Source organism: Lissotriton vulgaris, chromosome 1_1, assembly GCF_964263255.1.
Source record: "Lissotriton vulgaris chromosome 1_1, aLisVul1.2, whole genome shotgun sequence".
Classification (NCBI taxonomy): Eukaryota; Metazoa; Chordata; class Amphibia; order Caudata; family Salamandridae; genus Lissotriton; species Lissotriton vulgaris.
Window position 1 is genome coordinate 193,963,004 of NC_141685.1, and position 12,929 is coordinate 193,975,932.

Sequence of the window (12,929 nt, forward strand, 5' to 3'; positions counted from 1 at the left end):
AGAAGTTGGGTGTCGTCGGCGTAAGCCATTATTTTCGCACCCAAGCTCTCAGCCAAGCAGACAAGTGGGGTTAAATAAACATTTAAAAGCAGGGGACTCAGAGTCAACCCTTGTGGGACTCCTGTATCTACCCTGCTGTTCGATGAGTGGTAGGGGGGAAGCCATACTTGTTGGAACCGGTCTGTGAGAAAAGAGTTGACCCAACTTGTAGAGAAGATTTACAAACAAGTGTGTCATTGGTCACCATAAATTCTTCTACTAATATCTCCAGCTCAATATCTCTAAACTTGTGTTTTCTCTTCCACCCATCGTTCTCGCTCTTGAGATCCTATTTGAAAATGTATGAACTCCCTGGATAAACCGCAGCAACTCAGCACAGACCTCCTATTATGCTGCAGATGTGGTTCTTTTCCTGGTAATGATAGCATAACCATGAGATACTTCCTTTGTTTCAAATTTCAAAATAGGGAATCACAATTTGTGACTATTACCGGTTCGCAATTTTTGATTCGCTATTTGGAAATACAAAAAACAATGGGCCACATGCATCAAGCTTTTTTTGGTCGCAAACGGGCCAATTCGCAGAATCGGCCCATTTGCAACAGGAAAAAGCCCTTCTCTGATGCATGAATCCATTTCCATTTGCAAATTAGATAATCTCAGTTTTTTGTGATTACCTAAATTGCAAATGTATTCAGAGAATCGCAGTTTTCTAAAGGCAAACTGTGCATTTAGGAATCGCTAATTACCATCAACTTCAATATGATGGTAATTTGCGCATTCTTTGAAAAATGCACAAAAGTGCATTGTTCAAAGTGAAATGTGGTGCACCCACATGCCCTAAGGGCATGTGGGTGCACCACATGTGCACACTTATCTTTTTGGGGGGTGCATCATGGGGGCCTTAGGCCACCTGGCACCCTTGGATTTACATTCGCAATTTGCGAGTACCAATTTGGTAATCGCAATTTGCGACTGCAATTCCATTCATTCCTATGGGCCTATAGGCCCATAGGAATTTATGGAGTAACATTACTTATAGCGATTTGCAATTTTCAAATCGCTAATAAGTAATTTTAAGGAATCACAATTTATTTAGCAATTCATAATAGTATAAGTATTTGCCATTCCGCAATAGTGATTCCTTAAAAATCGCTATTTAGGAATCGCAAATCCAAATGTTAATGCATGTGGCAGAATCAGAAAACACAAAATTGTGATTTCTGAATTTTGGTACAGGTAGTACATACAATTGTGCAATTCCCCATTTGTGAATCATTATTATTCACAAATAGGGAATGGGAAAATCCTTTTTTCATACATCTGGCCCAAAATACTCCCTGTCATATGTTAACATATTATTTCTACGTCACCTTAGAATCCCATGACCTAAGAATGGCAGTCATCCTGTAGCGTTGTTCCTCTATGAAACCACAGCACAGATACATATTGTGCACTACAGAGAATAGCATCTCATACAAAAAAGGCTTAGCAAGGCCTCCTTTGATTGTAGCACACATTACCCCTGTGTCAGAGCTTTGATATTTAGACTTTGAAGAGAGAATTAACTCTTGTTTCTATGTTGACTTTCAGACTTGGTTGGAAACAAAGGTGGGGGATAAGAAATGGGAACGGAAACAACTGTATGACAGAAATCACACTTGTCAAAGCAGTTATAAACTCATTATATATAATATGTGCCTGGTACCATACAAGAGAACATGAATATATTAAGATATTGAAAATAAACACTTTCCTGGGGCAAAGACCAACATGAGGTCAATGACTGAGAAGAATATAAAGTTCAGAAAACATCCGAGATCAGAATGGTGCAATCACTTTTCAGAACATACCATAATTTCTTCATTTTTTAGCAGAATAGCTGCTATCAAGCCATATGAAGGTATATTTACCCATGATGTGCCCATTCTGAAGCATATTTTGGATGATTACCTACCACTTGAGTTGGTGATTTCTCCCTCCGGGCAGCGGGCGCAGTCATAGCAGCAAATAGGCTCCCCCTTCCGAGGAATCTTCCTGTGTCCAGCAGGACAGCTCTCAGTGCATACAGAGCGAGGGATCTGAGGAGCGAGAGACAAAGAGTTAATGCAATAAAACCATCAGCGCACTCTGCTGCTGTACCTGGAACAACTGCTTTGCTGCATGAAGCCTGCCTTGAACCCTTAGAGGCCAGTCAAAGAGTTAATGCAATAAAACCATCAGCGCACTCTGCTGCTGTACCTGGAAGGACTGCTTTGCTGCATGGATCCTGCCTTGAACCCTCAGAGGCCAGTCAAAGAGTTCATGCAATAAAACCATCAGCGCACTCTGCTGCTGTACCTGGAAGGACTGCTTTGCAGCATGGAGCCTGCCTTGAACCCTCAGAGGCCAGTCAAAGAGTTCATGCAATAAAACCATCAGCGCCCTCTGCTGCTGTACCTGGAAGGACCGCCCTCTTCTACTGTACCTGGAAGGACTGCTTTGCAGCATGGAGCCTGCCTTGAACCCTCAGAGGCCAGTCAAAGAGTTAATGCAATAAAACCATCAGCACACTCTGCTGCTGTACCTGGAAGGACCGCCCTCTGCTGCTGTACCTGGGAGGACTGCTTTGCTGCAGGGAGCCTGCCTTGAACCCTCAGAGGCCAGTCAAAGAGTTAATGCAATAAAACCATCAGCGCACTCTGCTGCTGTACCTGGAAGGACTGCTTTGCTGCATGGAGCCTGCCTTGAACCCTCAGAGGCCAGTCAAAGAGTTAATGCAATAAAACCATCAGCGCACTCTGCTGCTGTACCTGGAAGGACTGCTTTGCTGCATGGAGCCTGCCTTGAACCCTCAGAGGCCAGTCAAAGAGTTAATGCAATAAAACCATCCGCGCACTCTGCTGCTGCACCTGGAAGGACTGCTTTGCTGCATGAAGCCTACCTTGAACCCTCAGAGGCCAGTCAAAGAGTTAATGCAATAAAACCATCCGCGCACTCTGCTGCTGTACCTGGAAGGACTGCTTCGCTGCATGGAGCCTGCCTTGAACCCTCAGAGGCCAGTCAAAGAGTTAATGCAATAAAACCACCAGCACAGTCTGCTGCTGTACCTGGAAGGACTGCTTTGCTGCATGAAGCCTGCCTTGAACCCTCAGAGGCCAGTCGAAGAGTTAATGCAATAAAACCATCAGCAAAGTCTGCTGCTGTACCTGAAAGGACTGCTTTGCTGCATGGAGCCTGCCTTGAACCCTCAGAGGCCAGTCAAAGAGTTAATGCAATAAAACCATCAGCGCACTCTGCTGCTGCACCTGGAAGGACTGCTTTGCTGCATGGAGCCTGCCTTGAACCCTCAGAGGCCAGTCAAAGAGTTAATGCAATAAAACCATCAGCACAGTCTGCTGCTGTACCTGAAAGGACTGCTTTGCTGCATGGAGCCTGCCTTGAACCCTCAGAGGCCAGTCGAAGAGTTAATGCAATAAAACCATCAGCACAGTCTGCTGCTGTACCTGAAAGGACTGCTTTGCTGCATGGAGCCTGCCTTGAACCCTCAGAGGCCAGTCAAAGAGTTGATGCAATAAAACCATCAATGCACTCTGCTGCTGTACCTGGAAGGACTGCTTTGCTGCATGAAGCCTGCCTTGAACCCTCAGAGGCCAGTCAAAGAGTTAATGCAATAAAACCATCAGCGCACTCTGCTGCTGTACCTGGAAGGACTGCTTTGCTGCATGGAGCCTGCCTTGAACCCTCAGAGGCCAGTCAAAGAGTTAATGCAATAAAACCATCAGCGCACTCTGCTGCTGTACCTGGAAGGACTGCTTTGCTGCATGGAGCCTGCCTTGAACCCTCAGAGGCCAGTCAAAGAGTTAATGCAATAAAACCATCAGCGCCCTCTGCTGCTGTACCTGAAAGGACTGCTTTGCTGCATGGAGCCTGCCTTGAACCCTCAGAGGCCAGTCAAAGAGTTAATGCAATAAAACCATCAGCACAGTCTGCTGCTGTACCTGAAAGGACTGCTTTGCTGCATGGAGCCTGCCTTGAACCCTCAGAGGCCAGTCGAAGAGTTAATGCAATAAAACCATCAGCACAGTCTGCTGCTGTACCTGAAAGGACTGCTTTGCTGCATAGAGCCTGCCTTGAACCCTCAGAGGCCAGTCAAAGAGTTAATGCAATAAAACCAACAGCACAGTCTGCTGCTGTACCTGGAAGGACTGCTTTGCTGCATGAAGCCTGCCTTGAACCCTCAGAGGCCAGTCGAAGAGTTAATGCAATAAAACCATCAATGCACTCTGCTGCTGTACAGGGAAGGACTGCTTTGCTGCATGAAGCCTGCCTTGAACCCTCAGAGGCCAGTCAAAGAGTTAATGCAATAAAACCATCAGCGCCCTCTGCTGCTTTACCTGGAAGGACTGCTCTGCAGCATGGAGCCTGCCTTGAACCCTCAGAGGCCAGTCAAAAAGTTAATGCAATAAAACCATCAGCGCACTCTGCTGCTGTACCTGGAAGGACTGCTTTGCTGCATGGAGCCTGCCTTGAACCCACAGAGGCCAGTCAAAGAGTTAATGCAATAAAACCATCAGCGCACTCTGCTGCTGTACCTGGAAGGACTGCTTTGCTGCATGAAGCCTGCCTTGAACCCTCAGAGGCAAGTCAAAGAGTTGATGCAATAAAACCATCAACGCACTCTGCTCCTGTACCTGGAAGGACTGCTTTGCTGCATGAAGCCTGCCTTGAACCCTCAGAGGCCAGTCAAAGAGTTAATGCAATAAAACCATCAGCGCCCTCTGCTGCTTTACCTGGAAGGACTGCTCTGCAGCATGGAGCCTGCCTTGAACCCTCAGAGGCCAGTCAAAAAGTTAATGCAATAAAACCATCAGCGCACTCTGCTGCTGTACCTGGAAGGACTGCTTTGCTGCATGGAGCCTGCCTTGAACCCTCAGAGGCCAGTCAAAGAGTTAATGCAATAAAACCATCAGCGCACTCTGCTGCTGTACCTGGAAGGACTGCTTTGCTGCATGAAGCCTGCCTTGAAGCCTCAGAGGCCAGTCAAAGAGTTAATGCAATAAAACCATCATCGCACTCTGCTGCTGTACCTGGAAGGACTGCTTTGCTGCATGAAGCCTACCTTGAACCCTCAGAGGCCAGTCAAAGAGTTAATGCAATAAAACCATCAGCGCACTCTGCTGCTGTACCTGGAAGGACTGCTTTGCTGCATGGAGCCTGCCTTGAATCCTCAGAGGCCAGTCAAAGAGTTAATGCAATAAAACCATCAGCGCAGTCTGCTGCTGTACATGGAAGGACTGCTTTGCTGCATGAAGCATGCCTTGAACCCTCAGAGGCAAGTCAAAGAGTTAATGCAATAAAACCATCAGCGCACTCTGCTGCTGTACCTGGAAGGACTGCTTTGCTGCATGGAGCCTGCCTTGAACCCTCAGAGGCCAGTCAAAGAGTTAATGCAATAAAACCATCAGCGCACTCTGCTGCTGTACCTGGAAGGACTGCTTTGCTGCATGAAGCCTACCTTGAACCCTCAGAGGCCAGTCAAAGAGTTAATGCAATAAAACCATCAGCACACTCTGCTGCTGTACCTGGAAGGACTGCTTCGCTGCATGGAGCCTGCCTTGAACCCTCAGAGGCCAGTCAAAGAGTTAATGCAATAAAACCACCAGCACAGTCTGCTGCTGTACCTGGAAGGACTGCTTTGCTGCATGAAGCCTGCCTTGAACCCTCAGAGGCCAGTCGAAGAGTTAATGCAATAAAACCATCAGCAAAGTCTGCTGCTGTACCTGAAAGGACTGCTTTGCTGCATGGAGCCTGCCTTGAACCCTCAGAGGCCAGTCAAAGAGTTAATGCAATAAAACCATCAGCGCACTCTGCTGCTGCACCTGGAAGGACTGCTTTGCTGCATGGAGCCTGCCTTGAACCCTCAGAGGCCAGTCAAAGAGTTGATGCAATAAAACCATCAATGCACTCTGCTGCTTTACCTGGAAGGACTGCTCTGCTGCATGGAGCCTGCCTTGAACCCTCAGAGGCCAGTCAAAAAGTTAATGCAATAAAACCATCAGCGCACTCTGCTGCAGTACCTGGAAGGACTGCTTTGCTGCATGGAGCCTGCCTTGAACCCTCAGAGGCCAGTCAAAGAGTTAATGCAATAAAACCATCAGCGCACTCTGCTGCTGTACCTGGAAGGACTGCTTTGCTGCATGGAGCCTGCCTTGATCCCTCAGAGGCCAGTCAAAGAGTTAATGCAATAAAACCATCAGCACACTCTGCTGCTGTACCTGGAAGGACTGCTTTGCTGCATGGAGCCTGCCTTGAACCCTCAGAGGCCAGTCAAAGAGTTAATGCAATAAAACCATCAGCGCCCTCTGCTGCTGTACCTGAAAGGACTGCTTTGCTGCATGGAGCCTGCCTTGAACCCTCAGAGGCCAGTCAAAGAGTTAATGCAATAAAACCAACAGCACAGTCTGCTGCTGTACCTGGAAGGACTGCTTTGCTGCATGAAGCCTGCCTTGAACCCTCAGAGGCCAGTCGAAGAGTTAATGCAATAAAACCATCAGCACAGTCTGCTGCTGTACCTGAAAGGACTGCTTTGCTGCATGGAGCCTGCCTTGAACCCTCAGAGGCCAGTCAAAGAGTTAATGCAATAAAACCATCAGCGCACTCTGCTGCTGTACCTGGAAGGACCGCCCTCTGCTGCTGTACCTGAAAGGACTGCTTTGCTGCATGGAGCCTGCCTTGAACCCTCAGAGGCCAGTCAAAGAGTTGATGCAATAAAACCATCAATGCACTCTGCTGCTTTACCTGGAAGGACTGCTCTGCTGCATGGAGCCTGCCTTGAACCCTCAGAGGCCAGTCAAAAAGTTAATGCAATAAAACCATCAGCGCACTTTGCTGCTGTACCTGGAAGGACTGCTTTGCTGCATGGAGCCTGCCTTGAACCCTCAGAGGCCAGTCAAAGAGTTAATGCAATAAAACCATCAGCGCACTCTGCTGCTGTACCTGGAAGGACTGCTTTGCTGCATGGAGCCTGCCTTGAACCCTCAGAGGCCAGTCAAAGAGTTAATGCAATAAAACCATCAGCGCACTCTGCTGCTGTACCTGGAAGGACTGCTTTGCTGCATGGAGCCTGCCTTGAACCCTCAGAGGCCAGTCAAAGAGTTAATGCAATAAAACCATCAGCGCCCTCTGCTGCTGTACCTGAAAGGACTGCTTTGCTGCATGGAGCCTGCCTTGAACCCTCAGAGGCCAGTCAAAGAGTTAATGCAATAAAACCATCAGCGCACTCTGCTGCTGTACCTGGAAGGACTGCTTTGCTGCATGAAGCCTGCCTTGAACCCTCAGAGGCCAGTCAAAGAGTTAATGCAATAAAACCATCATCGCACTCTGCTGCTGTACCTGGAAGGACTGCTTTGCTGCATGAAGCCTACCTTGAACCCTCAGAGGCCAGTCAAAGAGTTAATGCAATAAAACCATCAGCGCACTCTGCTGCTGTACCTGGAAGGACTGCTTTGCTGCATGGAGCCTGCCTTGAATCCTCAGAGGCCAGTCAAAGAGTTAATGCAATAAAACCATCAGCGCAGTCTGCTGCTGTACATGGAAGGACTGCTTTGCTGCATGAAGCATGCCTTGAACCCTCAGAGGCAAGTCAAAGAGTTAATGCAATAAAACCATCAGCGCCCTCTGCTGCTGTACCTGGAAGGACTGCTTTGCTGCATGAAGCCTGCCTTGAACCCTCAGAGGCCAGTCAAAGAGTTCATGAAATAAAACCATCAGCGCACTCTGCTGCTGTACCTGGAAGTGGTACAAAAGGGGGTGGTGATGGACGGAGCATCTGAATCAATCAAACACTCACACCCAGTCAAAAGGTCTGGGTTTAATCCATCACTGTTCTTTAGCCCACTCTGTCACCCCAGTTCGTACATGGCCATATGCAAATCAGTCTGACCCTGTGCCTCATGGGAACAATCCAGCCCGAACAGCCAAGCCATGTCTTCCCTGGACCGGAAACAAGCTTCCGAGGACCGGTTTCTGGCATTCCAGCCGTCTTCAGCCCGGCTTGCTTGAATCCAGTGACAAAGTGAGCAAGGGACTCAAGTCTGAGCATACCCTGCCACACTTATGGCGGCCTGCCTTGAACCCTCAGAGGCCAGTCAAAGAGTCAATGCAATAAAACCATCTGCGCACTCTGCTGCTGTACCTGGAAGGACTGCTTTGCTGCATGGAGCCTGCCTTGAACCCTCAGAGGCCAGTCAAAGAGTTAATGCAATAAAACCATCAGCGCACTCTGCTGCTGTACCTGGAAGGACTGCTTTGCTGCATGAAGCCTGCCTTGAACCCTCAGAGGCCAGTTAAAGAGTTAATGCAATAAAACCATCAGCGCACTTTGCTGCTGTACCTGGAAGGACTGCTTTGCTGCATGGAGCCTGCCTTCAACCCTCCGAGGCCAGTTAAAGAGTTAATGCAATAAAACCATCAGCGCACTTTGCTGTTGTACCTGGAAGGACTGCTTTGCTGCATGGCGCCTGCCTTGAACCCTCAGAGGCCAGTCAAACAGTTAATGCAATAAAACCATCAGCGCACTCTGCTGCTGTACCAGAAAGGACTGCTTTGCTGCATATAGCCTGCCTTGAATCCTCAGAGGCCAGTCAAACAGGTAATGCAATAAAACCATACGCGATCATTACAGGAAGACACAAAAGACATATGGTGAGACCGATTGATATGAGGAGAAAGATAGAAACAGGGGACAAGGGATCTGAGAAACAAGTGATCTGAGAAACAAGGGGCAAAAGACATGCCATGTGTGGAGAGGCAAAAGGCAATGGGGTACATTTATAATGCTCTTCCTAGTAAGTAAGGTGTTTCATGTTTGGTAACCAAACTACCTCACAAAACTGTTTGTCCCTTACCTGCTGATAAAAGCCTTAGGTCTTTATAAAGATGTCTCTTGACTGCTCAACCTACTAGGTACTACAGAGCTTTCGTGGCTTGACATGCTCTGGGCAAATTCAGAAAATCTTAAACACTAACCTCCTCTCTCTGTCCTTCGGATAATCCAACCTTCATCAAGTCATTCCTGGTCCTTCTAGCCCTACCTGGTCCTGAGCCTATGCTTTCCCATACTGAATTGCAGTGCTATGTATGAATCTTCTGCAAACAAATTACGGTCACAAAACATACATTTCTTTTACCAACACCTCAAAACTATGACTTCTTCACCTTTATGAATGTTGAAACAAATATTTTTTAGGTGCAGGCAGGGATCCGTTGGACCACTGCCTGCTCTTAAAAAATGTAAATTTAAACATTTCACTTCTTTAAGGAAAAAGGGCTGCCTTTCGAAAAAACATGGCTTAAATAAAAAACAATTAAGAGACATGGTGGCCGGCTGACCCTAGCATGTCAAATGTAGACTTGCACATTTTTGTACATTAGGAATTGCGATTTGCTAATTGCGATTTGTTAAGAACTGCAATTAGAAAAATCATAATCCCTATATTTTGAACATATGTCCCTTTACCTTTTGGGGTAAAATCAAAAGTGTGATCCCCCTGGGGGACTATCTGATTCTTTACCACCTGGTTCAGAGTGTTCGCCTGAATACACAAACATTTGGCCACTTACTGAAGTTGATGGGAGAACAATACAGGTAAACTTGAGATGAGAGACCGACCATCCCCTAAGATAAGCAGCAGTGACTGTTTGGAAAAGGAAGCAAGAACAACCCTTTCCAGGCCTGTCAGAGCGAAAACTTTCCTAAAGAGAAGAGAGCTTCAAAGAAGGGACATTTAGGTGCTTAGAGAGCAGAAGAACACAGTTGAAATTTCAATATCTGACAGCAAGGCAGAAATTAAAATAAAATATATTTTGTACACAGGAGTAGTTGAGATAGTAAACTACATACCCCCCATCCTTGCCAATGCATGGGATTGATCCACCACCTAGCTTCTTGGAAGGCTCTGCCTGATTCCTGTCAGATGTGTTGCATCTATGCCATGGATTGTAATTCTAGGATGAGCTTGTGCTCTTGGTTCTGTTTTGGGATGTGGAGTGTTCATGCTGCATTGTTTCAGATACAGGAGGAATGGACATGGTGCTGGCAGGACAGTGGTTGCCTCCCTCTCCTTTCCATAATTGCAATTACTTTGAATAAACCTGTTTTTAAACATTGCACCTGCTTTAATGTGCCTTGCCTCCTTACTACAGTTGCGACGAGTGAGGCATGGCCTGAACTTGTGTAGTCAGCCTGTTCTGGTGGCAAGTGTTAATCCTGACAGTGAGTGCCCCTCACCAACTCCTCTGCACTGATTTTATTTCATGATTTCTTGAGAGAAGACTGTGGATTGTGGACATTGTGAACCTAAACATCATACTGCTGTGTTCAATCAATGTCCTGCTCTTGAGATGGGCTGTAACAAATGTGATGTTAAATTCACAAGAGTGTGTAAGAAAAACAGTGCATATGGTGTCGTATGAGTCAGATCAAAAGTTAACAGACAGTATGTGTGTCAGGGTTCATTAAGACAATGGTCTCAAATCCAAAGATCCTATTCAATATTCCTCTATAGGAGATGAATATGTTGCTATATTAACTGACTCAGGATCCAAGATCACTATAATTTCAAAGAACACCTTTATTAACAGGTTTGCTGTTAAAAGCTTGTTTTCCCCTGGCATATCTCCGTAAGGCTATATTGGTGCCAAAATAGGTTTGGAAGGTTTTTTTGATGCTATTAATAGTTTTTGAGGGTGTGAAGGTACAGGGTAAAGTGTGTCTCACAGAAAGGTCCTAACATTCTAGGTTGGCATAACCAGGGATGTCTAGGGATTGTCCTTAAGCTAGAATCTGATCAACAAGTTTAGTGTGTTGAAGGAAGCACAGTAAATAGTGTGAGTAATTGTACTATTGTGTTAAAAATCCATGATGCTGTTTTTAAAGCTAAGCTTGGAAGGGGTTGAGCATGTAATCACACTTGAAGAAGGGTGTGTGCCTGTCAAACACAGATTAAGGTGTGTTCTTTAAGCATCAGGGAAAGTTTGGAAAAGCTTCTTTCTCAGCTTTGTGACAATAGTATGGTAGAAGCTGTGGAATCTTACTCCTTCATTGTAGCTATCAACTATTGTGATGGCAAGAAAGAAATAGAATTGAATTAGGGATGTTCATTGATCTTAGGAGCCTGAATAAGGCTATCTGGGTTGATTGGCATCCTTTATCAAAAAAAGAGGAAATTATGGTTACCCTAGTGGGGGTACGTTTTTTTCCAAACTTAAAAAGTGATCAGCGTACCACAAAGTGGTTCTGGCCAAAGAATCAAGACATTGTGCAGCTTTTGTAAATCCCTGTGGAGATTTTCAATTTTGGAGAATGCCTTTTGGCTTGGTGTCTGCTGCTTTAATTTTTCAACGTGTCATTAGAGGCATTTTGAAAGACCTTTAGAAAACATTATGATGAGCACAAGGTGGAACTGGATGCTTGGCTAGGTGCTCTGTATAAGATGGGTTGAAGACTGAGAAGAGTGTGTGATTTGTATACCAGAAGTAGAATATCTCGGACATGTAATTTGTGGGAAGAAATTGGACCACATCCTATTTGAATAAAGCAATCAAAGAGGTAGCTACCACAGTGATTAGAGAACAACTCCAACCCTTTTTGGGTATGTGTGAGTACTACACCAATTTGTTTCAGATTTTTTCTACTAAAGGTGAGCTCCTTTGTGCCTTGTTAAAACAAAATGCTACGTTTGTGTGGGTTCATGCTCAGGATTCAACTTTTCAAAAAGGAAAGAAGGAACTGTCCAATTCCCACTTCTCAGTCCTTATCAATTGGGTAAACCTTTGGTTGTCACAGGTGATAGAAGCAGTGTTGGCCTGCGGGCTGCTTTGTCTCAAGGTAAGTGTGAGTCTGAACGTGTTGTCACTTTTGCCTCATGCACTTTGAGAAGTCAGGAGAGACGCTATTCAGTAACTCAATGTGAGGTGCTTGTTTGCACTTGGGAGGTTGAGCATTTCAAAATATGTATATTTGGGGAACCACCTATTGTTGCATACTGATCGTAAACTATTAGGACCCATCATCAGTGGTACTAATGTCCATTCAACAAATTGCAACTGCCTGGTTGGTCAGATCAAGTGTGAAGCTTTAGGAGAATCATTTTGTGGGAGAGTACGTATCTGGTGGCAAGAATAGCAAGGGGGATTGTCTTTCCCTGAATTCCTATTCAAGTGATGAGACAGAGGATGTTTTGGATGATCATCAGGATACTGAATATTTAGGTTGCAAGTGTAGTCTGAAATGAAGATAACTGTGCTGGTGAACCGGAATGGAAAAATGTACTTGAACAATATGTTGTTTTAGGGAAGGTCATGAACTCATTAAGGATGGTTGGCCTAAAGAAAGAAATATTTCAGTGGAATTGCAGTCATACAGTAAAATCTAGAAAGAATTTTCTGTGGAATCCAAGTTGATTTTCATGGCTGAGAAATATTATCTTCCCATTACCATCAATCATTAGTTATTGCGGATAACTCATCAGGGTAATTTGGGTATGACTTGGGATGTTCATTAGTGGCCAGGTATGTATAGAGATGCAGATAATTTGGTGGTGGTGGTGAGATGTTCCACTTGTTCTCAAAATGATAAGACTTTAAAATGTCTCACACCACTGATGAGTGGTGTAGGTCTGAAAGGGTTTGCGACAATGTTAGTCTTGATTAAGGCCATTTTAAATTCTTCCAAATGTCTTTTTATTGTTTAAGTTGACCACTTGTGCATGAAGCTAGTGCCAAGGCAGTTATCACCCTTCTCACAGATGTTTTTGCCAGTAGTGACTGTCTGCTGTAGAAATTCAAAGCCAGTGTGTTTCCCTTTAGCTATTGGTACTAGAGCAGTAAAAATGATCTTGGTTGTATCAGTGGTGCTCTGCTTCAATAGCTTTTGCTTAAAGAAGACT

The 12,929-nt window shown here is 45.5% G+C and overlaps 1 protein-coding gene across 2 annotated transcripts in view; it reads right to left on the reverse strand.

The window, feature by feature from the left end:
• LOC147738155 (vomeronasal type-2 receptor 26-like) overlaps positions 1–12,929 on the reverse strand; it is a 223,545-nt gene that overhangs the window by 56,630 nt on the left and 153,986 nt on the right. For both annotated transcript variants that reach the window (XM_086952165.1, XM_086952166.1), the window contains exon 2: positions 1,958–2,081. In XM_086952165.1, coding sequence (XP_086808291.1) covers positions 1,958–2,081 — 124 coding nt within the window. The remainder of the gene's footprint in view (positions 1–1,957; positions 2,082–12,929) is intronic.